This window comes from Eutrema salsugineum, unplaced genomic scaffold (assembly GCF_000478725.1).
Source record: "Eutrema salsugineum unplaced genomic scaffold, Eutsalg1_0 scaffold_1, whole genome shotgun sequence".
Taxonomy (NCBI): domain Eukaryota; kingdom Viridiplantae; phylum Streptophyta; class Magnoliopsida; order Brassicales; family Brassicaceae; genus Eutrema; species Eutrema salsugineum.
Window position 1 is genome coordinate 7,069,737 of NW_006256909.1, and position 9,266 is coordinate 7,079,002.

General features: G+C 34.9%; 1 protein-coding gene, 1 non-coding gene and 1 pseudogene across 2 annotated transcripts; 2 read left to right on the top strand and 1 right to left on the bottom strand.

The window, feature by feature from the left end:
- Positions 1 to 1,496: 1,496 nt before the first annotated feature.
- On the top strand, positions 1,497 to 1,660 carry LOC112082573. Its single transcript, XR_002897240.1, has one exon. It is a non-coding gene; the product is annotated as a U1 spliceosomal RNA (small nuclear RNA).
- Positions 1,661 to 4,352: 2,692 nt separating this feature from the next.
- LOC18030883 (endoglucanase 20) lies at positions 4,353 to 7,044 on the top strand. The gene is made up of 8 exons (XM_006413478.2): positions 4,353 to 4,571; positions 4,682 to 4,894; positions 5,257 to 5,457; positions 5,588 to 5,665; positions 5,755 to 5,907; positions 6,027 to 6,135; positions 6,253 to 6,419; positions 6,493 to 7,044. The coding sequence occupies exons 1-8, from the start codon at positions 4,380 to 4,382 to the stop codon at positions 6,820 to 6,822; spliced, it is 1,443 nt and encodes a 480-aa protein (XP_006413541.1). The 5' UTR covers positions 4,353 to 4,379; the 3' UTR covers positions 6,823 to 7,044.
- Positions 7,045 to 7,428: 384 nt separating this feature from the next.
- On the bottom strand, positions 7,429 to 8,776 carry LOC112082314 (annotated as a pseudogene).
- Positions 8,777 to 9,266: the final 490 nt, after the last annotated feature.

Genomic DNA, 9,266 nt, shown 5'->3' on the forward strand with positions numbered 1-9,266 from the left:
TATGGATGTAATTGTTTTTTCATATCACAAATTACTTAGAAAAAGATGACCAAAACAAGGAAACAAAAGCATTGATTAGCAACTGACAAATTTGTGATTCACCAAAGAGGGGAACCAAGCCTTGCCTTAAACTTATTTCCTCGCGGTTTCGTGGAACTTTATTGGAATATTCAAATGTGTATTTTGTGGATATGGAGAAAGTCAAATTATTAGTCAAGACTCAAGATGAAGTCAATTTTGTTGGAAACCAATATTAATAAGTATTTGAATTTGTAATATTGAATTTGTGTGTGAATAAGAAATGAAGTTTAATAAATAAATAGGCCTTATAAATTCATTTGAGATTTAGGTTTGAGCCTATGGAAATGAAATGTTTCTATTGACTATAACTAAAAGTGGAAGTTTAGTGGAAGTGTATTTGTTTCACATTGCTCACCAAGGAGAAAAAATTCTTGTATATATATGGCTTTCTTACAATAAGGGTAAACAGCATTGTGAAAGTAAAAGAGCATTATGCAAAAACACCTACGCGCGCTGCCGCCGCCGTCGCCGTCGCCGGTGCCGGGCTCGGGCTCGAGCTCGTTGCTCGTTGCATTTTTTTAGTTGGCTTTTAGGGCTATTGGGCTCTATATAGCTGGGCTCTATATAGTTGGACTTGGGCGTGGGTCGTGGGCTTCTTAGTTTTAATCTCTTTGTTTTCGTCTGTTTTCAATCGGTTTTCTAACTCTCGTTTTAATCTCTTACCTTAACATATCGTTTATAAAATTATTATTTTCTATTCGTGATTTCAATTGGATTTTCGTGGTTCTACAAATTTAAGTACTAGTACATATCTATTCGTTTATGAGTGAACGACGACAGCAAGAACTTTAAAATGTCAATGAAATATTGAAAATTAAAGACATATTCTCCAAACCCTTCATCGCTATCTCTCTCTTTAACAGACTTTCATTGAAGGGTACTCTCGATTTGCCATCCAATATCCATTTATTAATTCACACTTTCCTATCTTCTCCGAAACCAAATCATAAGACCTTTAACTAATAGCTCTCTCGTGTATTCCTCCGAACCAACCTCTTCTCAACTGTGAATTTCTGATAAAAGAAGCTTCAAACCTCCTTGTGTAAAATGTTTTTTTTTTCAAGATCCTTTTTTTAAAAAAAAAGGTTTTGTGACATACATGCAGGCACGCCTATGTGTTTTGAGTGACAAAATTCTACAGAAGAAGTAGAAAACCATAGTGATGTAAAGGTCGTAGGAAAAAATAAAAATAAAAAGAATGAGACAAACATAATCAAATGGGTTTGATATGAGCCGGAATATAATCATTGAGTAAGGCCCATCAATGTCTAAAACTGGGTCTAATGAAATAACGAAACCCTGCCTATACAAGTAGTTGTAATAATTAGATGTTGTTTCTCCCACATCGGAAGCTTGGCAATAAGACACTCGTCAGTAGCGTGGTATAAAACAAGACAAAGGTCAAACTGTGAAAGGTACTTACCTGGACGGGGTCAACTCGTGATCAAAAAGACGAGTGGCCTAGGCTAGTGACTTCCATTGCACATAACGGAAGGGTGCTTAGCCTAAGGTCTTCCCAAGTGGAAGAGCCTGCGTCATTATTTGTGGCAGTGGGGGTCTGCGTTCGCGCGGCCCCTCCCAATTTCTCAGTTAAATATTTCGTCGGATAAGTGTAGTCGAGTTAACTTTGGCTATCTAAGATTCGTCTGCCAAAGGCCCAGGTCCAGTTTGCTCAAAGGATCCGAGGCATTGGATCGTTTCAACTGATTGAACCAAAGTAGTGACGTGAATGTGCCTGATCTAAAGAAAAACTAGTGCTATATATATACTGGAGTTTCAAGGCAGGCCAGGGATGATATTCGATTAACTCCAAGTCAAGGAGTTCCAAAATGATAATTCTTATGTCAGAAGATCTAAAAGCTTGAGACCCAAACGACTGATATGGGAATGTTATATTGTGAGCAATCTCACTGCCATTGTCAGAGGTATCTATTGTGCTTCTTTGTTCACAGTAGGAAGTTTGATCAGGACCAAAAAAGAGTTGATTTTCTTTAGTCCAGACATCCCACATTGGAAACTCTACTCAGGGACCTAGTGCTTCTCAAAGATTTCATTCATTTTCAGATTGACAAGGACTTTTTGGAATTTGTCATATTTTTAATCATATACAAAATGTCAAGTAAATCATAAATGAAAATGTGCTCGGCGGAGTAATTAACGCATTATTAATGGGGAGATGTAACGTACACGAAGTTGAGTTAGGCGAAAATTAGAATAGTGGCCATAAAACTTTGTCACATGCTTTGCCATCAGGCCCATCACCTATTTTTTTTGGCTCCAATTAATTACTTCCTTTAATTTCATCCCGTAACTCAATTTTTTCATGACATCGAATCTGGTAAAACTGTTTATATGTTGTAATTGTAAACTTCTTTGGTGTGGAAAACGTCACATAAAGATATCGTTTGCTATGAAAAAGAGTATGCAAAAGAAGCAATAATAAAAAAATAAGAGCATATAGTAATAAATTGTGAGAATGTCTATATATAGAGCCAAGAGCATAATTGTATCACTAAACAGAATGAAAGAGCATAATGTCCTCGTATCACATGTGAAAACTGAAAAATGTATAAATATTACAATGGTTCTAGATGTTAACATCTTTTCTGACGGATTAACGAGTAGCAAGTTGCAGCAGATAATCAAATATAGATTTGGCTTAATTAATTTTATTTATTGACATTTTTAGTATTAAAAAAAAACTGTAAGAAAAGTCTTTCTGTGTATTAAAAAAAAAAAGGAAAAGGAGTTTTTTTCCTCATATTCCAAATAGGATAGAGCCGCAAACTCTTAATATAAACCGTGAAGATAACGTCAATCGCCATCGAGAGTCAGTTAGAATAACTATAGCATATATATATTATTACATTAAATGAAATGAACTAGTACAGACCGTCTCTTGTTGATCAGTTCCATTTCTTTTTTCTTTAGAAAACAAATGACGAGAGAGGAAAAAACTTACGATGAACAACACGCAAAAAATTTCCGCAATAGGTTTGCAGGAAAACGGGAACAGAAAACAATTAGATATAGTAATGAATAAATGAAATAAGTTTTTCAAACCTAAAATGGAAAATGAAAACTAACGGCAAATCTTACATTGACGTTTTAAGGAATGGGTGCTAAATATTTTATATAGCCATTACTACGGCACGGCATCTCCATATCACTACCACTAGTTTCAGTCATTTCTCAAACGTGATTAACGCCAGCGATTGCGTTTTGACACATTGACGTGTTTGCTTGTTTTCTTTATATGTTTTTAGATCAGATTTTTCCTTTTTTACCATAATCAAGCGAATCTATTTGCACAGTACCGCAGGAAAGTATTTCTTTTGTTTGTATCATTATAACTAGCTTGGATTATGGGATTTGGATACATCTATGAAAGTTAACAAATATGGGCTATTCTTTATACATATGATTAATATTTATTATTTGCTTGTATATCCAAAAGTCTAGGCATGGAACTGGCGTATTTGATTTTGACCCGTTGTTAACCAAAAACTTGCTACGTTGATTTGTTATATTGACTAAGATAATATAGTTCCAGGCATATACCTAATTGAAGAGCAAATTTTACACCAACAAAAATGCGTAAGACCCTCCAAATTTATTGTTTGATATTACAGGATCCATGTTCGTATGCATCTTATTATATAACGCCCATATGGACTGTTACAGAATGAATTCTAGATCAGAAATAAGAGAGGCTTAAAAAATATGGACAAATGCATTCATTCCCAGAACCCATTCTAGATGGATACATACTAAGAATGATTAGCGGCTTGCATATATTATAAGTATTTTGAATGTTGATTATCTTTGAGAAAACATATTTTCTGAAGAAATATATTAAAAACCGTACATTAGATAAAAAAAAAATTCTGTCAAAAACAAATTCTATAAGCTTTAATACAAAAGAAAAAACAAAGTATGGTGGTTAGCATATAAGATATCATTTGAAATGTCAACAATAACAACTTGCTATATTGAAAACCTTTTATTGTGATTCCGTAATCATCGAAACTTATTTCTTGTTGGTAATTTGGCTGCACTGTTGTCTTTTTTAGTTAACAAAAAAAAGTGTAACCAAATGGTTATTATAAAAAAAACAGTGAAGCCAAATTAACCTAAAATTACGTGAAACAGATCATGCAATGAAATTACGTAGCCAACTTTACTTGCATGGGATATCTATAAATACCCCCATGAACCATTTCATGCAAAATTAAGATACAGCAAAAACCCATTAAAAAAAAAAAGAAACATTTGTGAAAACAATTATAGTGATAATAATGGGCAAGCTCTTGGTGATAATGTTAGTTGGTATCTTCATGGCTTTCGAAAGCTTGGAAGCTCTCGACTATGGAGATGCACTAAACAAATCCATCTTGTTCTTTGAAGGCCAACGATCCGGTAAACTCCCGGTTAAGCAACGAGTTAAATGGAGAGCTGATTCTGCCCTCACCGACGGTGAACCAGATCATGTAAACCGCATTTCATCAATAATTGTTGGCATATTATGTTATCTCTTAAGTCTTACCAAATTTCGTGTGTTTTAACCGTTAGAGATTGAATTTATGCTTTCGTTTTCCAGGTGAATTTGATTGGAGGGTACTATGATGCAGGTGACAATGTAAAATTTGTGTGGCCAATGTCATTTACCACAACCTTGTTGAGTTGGGCCGCAATTGAATACCAAAATGAGATTTCCTCCGTAAACCAACTCGGTTATCTTCGGTCTGCTATCAAATGGGGAACCAATTTTATCCTCCGCGCTCATACTTCCCCAACCACACTATATACACAGGTTAATATTTCAGTATCAACCTTCATTTACAACCGAAATTCTCAGTAATTCAGAATCACGACATATTCAATTAAAGACTTCGGATTCTGTTTTCCATTTGAACATTCTTTTTTTTTACCATTGTCATCATCACGTTTTTAAAAAAAAAAAGTTTTTACGTATTTCAATATTTGATTTATTATAGTACGTATGCATTCTAAATTTTTAGTAGTTTCCTGTATATAAATATATTAAGATTTTGCATTACATTATTTTTGAAAATCAAATTGAATTGTACACACCCCTAAGTGGGATGCGTATGCCACTATCAAAACTCAATTCATTTCTTAAAATTGTTTTTATAATAATGTTCATAAAAAAAGGTAGGAGATGGGAATTCAGATCATGGTTGTTGGGAGAGGCCAGAAGATATGGACACAGCAAGAACTCTCTTCAAGATCTCTTCCTCCTCCCCCGGTTCCGAAGCCGCCGGTGAAGCCGCAGCCGCTCTTGCCTCCGCCGCACTTGTTTTCAAAGCGGTCGATTCTAATTATTCATCCAAACTACTAAACCATGCAAAATCCGTGAGTATATTCATATGTACAAAATAACTCCAAAAATAGCTTATGATCATAGCATTCAATCATGAGGTGCAGTAAATTCTTTAAATGCTTGCTTATTTGGTTTAATGTAATATTTATCTATTTTTTGCAGCTATTTGAATTTGCTGATAAGTACAGAGGTTCTTATCAAGCATCTTGCCCCTTCTACTGCTCATACTCAGGCTACCAGGTAATTAGCCCGAATCAAATCGGTACAAATCAAGCATTTTGTATTGAAATAACAATACTTTATTATTGAAATTATTTTTTGGGAAAAAGGACGAGCTATTATGGGCTGCGGCTTGGCTTTACAAAGCAACAGGAGAGAACAAGTACATAACTTATGTTACAAGCAATCAAGGTTGGAGCCAAGCTGTGAATGAATTCAGCTGGGACAATAAATTCGCCGGAGCTCAGGCTTTACTCGCATCAGTTAGTATATACTATATATATATATATATATATATATAAACCAAGTTCGTTAAATTCTATAACCGGATAAATTAGGTTGAATTTAATGAATTATTTTCTTGTTGATTTGTTTTTTAAAGGAGTTTTACAACGGGAAAAATGACTTGGGAAAATTTAAGAACGATGTTGAGTCATTCGTCTGTGCACTAATGCCAGGAAGTAGCTCTCAACAAATTAAACCAACTCCTGGTAATTTTCACCGGTTTTCTATATAGCCAATACATTTGGTTTGATTTTTTTTTTCTTTTTTTTTCCGATTGGTGTTAGTTTTATAATTCTGTTTTGTCTGTACTTTTGGTTATTCAGGTGGCCTTTTGTTTACTAGAGACAGTAGCAACTTACAATATGTAACAACGGCTACAACGGTTTTGTTCCATTACTCAAAAACTCTAACTAAAGCCCGGGTCGGTTCAATTCAGTGCGGGTCTACCCAGTTCACCGTATCTCAAATTCAAAATTTCGCCAAATCACAGGTACATTACCCCCACGCCCGGTTTTGTACACCATGTCCTTTGTTGTTTACCGACCTGTTTAATTAATTTTCAGGTGGATTACATCCTTGGAAATAATCCAATGAAAATGTCTTACATGGTTGGATTCGGGACAAAGTACCCAACGAAACCTCATCATAGAGGCTCATCTTTACCGTCTATCCGATCTAAACCGGAGAAAATCGACTGCAATGGAGGATTCTCATACTACAATTCTGATAAACCAAATCCGAATGTGCATACCGGGGCAATTGTGGGTGGACCGGATTCTTCGGACCAGTTTAGCGACCAAAGAACAGATTATTCCCATGCGGAGCCAACGACTTACATCAACGCCGCCTTTATTGGCCCCGTTGCTGCTCTGATTGGCCGAAATTCTAACTAGAGCACCGGGATAAATTCAACCGGACAAACATTTCTTTTAAATTTGTGTGCAAACGAAATTTTAGCAAAGAAGAATGTGATTATACATTAACAGTTATTAGACTACAACATAGAATAATTGACCAGGGATTGTATCATTTACTTCAAGTATATATACACAGACATATATCATTGTATAATAGCTTAATTAAAATGAAAACGATTTAATTTCATATATATGTATTGGAACTCAATTCGATGCTGACCAATAGTTTGATATTCTCTTATGATGATAACCAGTCACATGGATTATATGTTCAGGAAAGCATATTAGACGCTAACTGTTAAATATTTATAAAAATCTAGTTATTTAGTCGTTAAATGAATGAATATAATATAGATATTAGTATTTGAAATCAAATACTTGGATAAAATGGATTGCCTTAGCATTTTTATGACGAGAACAAACAAAAAACTAAGTATACTTGGTTAAAGTGTAAGCTGGAAAGTGGAAGCGAAAACTATGACGCTTTAATCTCCTACAGAGACCAGACATAAATATATACATTTTTTTCAACGGCTGCAATGCAACTATAATATAAATTTTAAAACATACACCTACTGTTCTCTAGTAATTCCATAAGTACCCATTGAAGAACTCTTGGCTATTCAAAAGTTCATCCAAGTCTCCGGAAACTCGGAAAGGTTCCGGTCCCTGACATCAAATCCAATGGTAAATTCTTACTCACACCCTCGATTTCTCTGGCCGTTTGGTAGGTACTCATTTCTGCGACGCCCATGGCTTGAACCGCGACAGAAGATTCATCAAGGGATGTGATCATGGGATTACTTGTGGGAGAAGAAACTACTTGTTTTCGGGATTTTTTGGTTTAGGACGGTTTGGGTTGGGAAGATTTGGCTCGAGTTGAACCGGCTAATGAGTTTCTCCGGGTTGGTACTATTTCATGATTGTGCTCATTTGTATACGTTATGGTGAATTTCTCCGGGTTTAGTTTAATTTCTTTCGACTTGTTTTCTTGGTTCTTGCCAAACACCCCTTCGAGCTGCTGCACGCCTGCACCTGTTATTTTTGGTTAAGAGAAATGGATATAGATTAAATTAAACCAAAATTGGTTTAATTAATACCTTGGGTATGGAGACCCTTTGATGGGTTTTTGCCCGTATTTACGCCACGCCCATGCGTTCGACAACAGATTCTCTTCCTTCACTTGCTCGACAACTCTCTTCTGTTAATTCTTCTGCTGTCCAAATTCAAATCATAATATTTATTTATTATTTAGTTCAACAAGGAGCATATATTTATGAGACTTGAAAATTAAAACCCGGTTGGAGAAAACCATCTCGGTATTATACTCTATATATACACATACAGTATTACTAAATACTAATTACTAATGATTTATAATCGTAGTTTAGACAACTTAAAAATTAAACTAGCTTTCTGACACACCAACAACAAAAAAATTAAACTAGATCTGCTATGATCAGGGGCGGATGCAGTAAGGGAGTAGTGGGGTTAAGTGTCCCCTTCTTTTTTTTTTATTTTTTTAATTATTTTGGCAAATTCAACCAAAATAAATTTAATTTAGTGGTAAAAATTTTTTTTTGCCCCCAACTGATTCTGTTTATAAATTTATGCACCCAACTAAATTTTTTTCTAGATCCACCATTGGCTATGATAGTTTAAAATTCTCATTTTAAAGAATTTCAAGAATACTGACCTCTTCTTCGATTTGGATTCGGACATGATCAACTCTTGATCCGTTGGATAGAAGACAACGATGTGGTCGCTGTTTCTTGTCATCTCGGAAACTTCTTGAATCTTCGGGAACAGAGACAGAGCTCGTGAGGATCGTCTGTGTGGAGAAAGGGTAAAAAGGTTTGTAGAGTTCACCGAGTTCGTCTAAACCAGTTGTCTCCATCTCCGCTAAACTAGCCGTCTCTAATTTGATAACCCATGTTTTTTTTATATAAGTAGGTAAAATAATTACTCTGTGTAGTTTTTGGCAAACCAAAAATAGTTCATGTATTTTTCTTTCAAAGTTTTATATAAATCGTTTATTTATAAAGTTTTTTCCCTAATGTGATTCGTCTAATAAATGGCCTAATTTCATCTCTGACCTAAGGTTCATGACAAACTCCTGGGTATGGGTCATTGAAATAAAATGCTTGACAATTATATTTTCTTCTTTAAATGTCACAAATAGCCAAAGCTTAGAAAAGAAAAAGAACCCCCCCCCCTTCAAAAAAAAAAAAAAACCATAGTGTGAAATCATTGTATGATGTTTTTTTTGGCTCTTTTGAATGTAATAAACAACCAAAGCTTTTAAAGGAAGAAAAAAAAACGCCCAAAAACAATAGTGAAATCAGTATCTGCATCTAACCTAACCTTGTCCTCTTAATGCAGGAGAGTAGCTAAGGGAAGTTGTATTTATCACATCAACT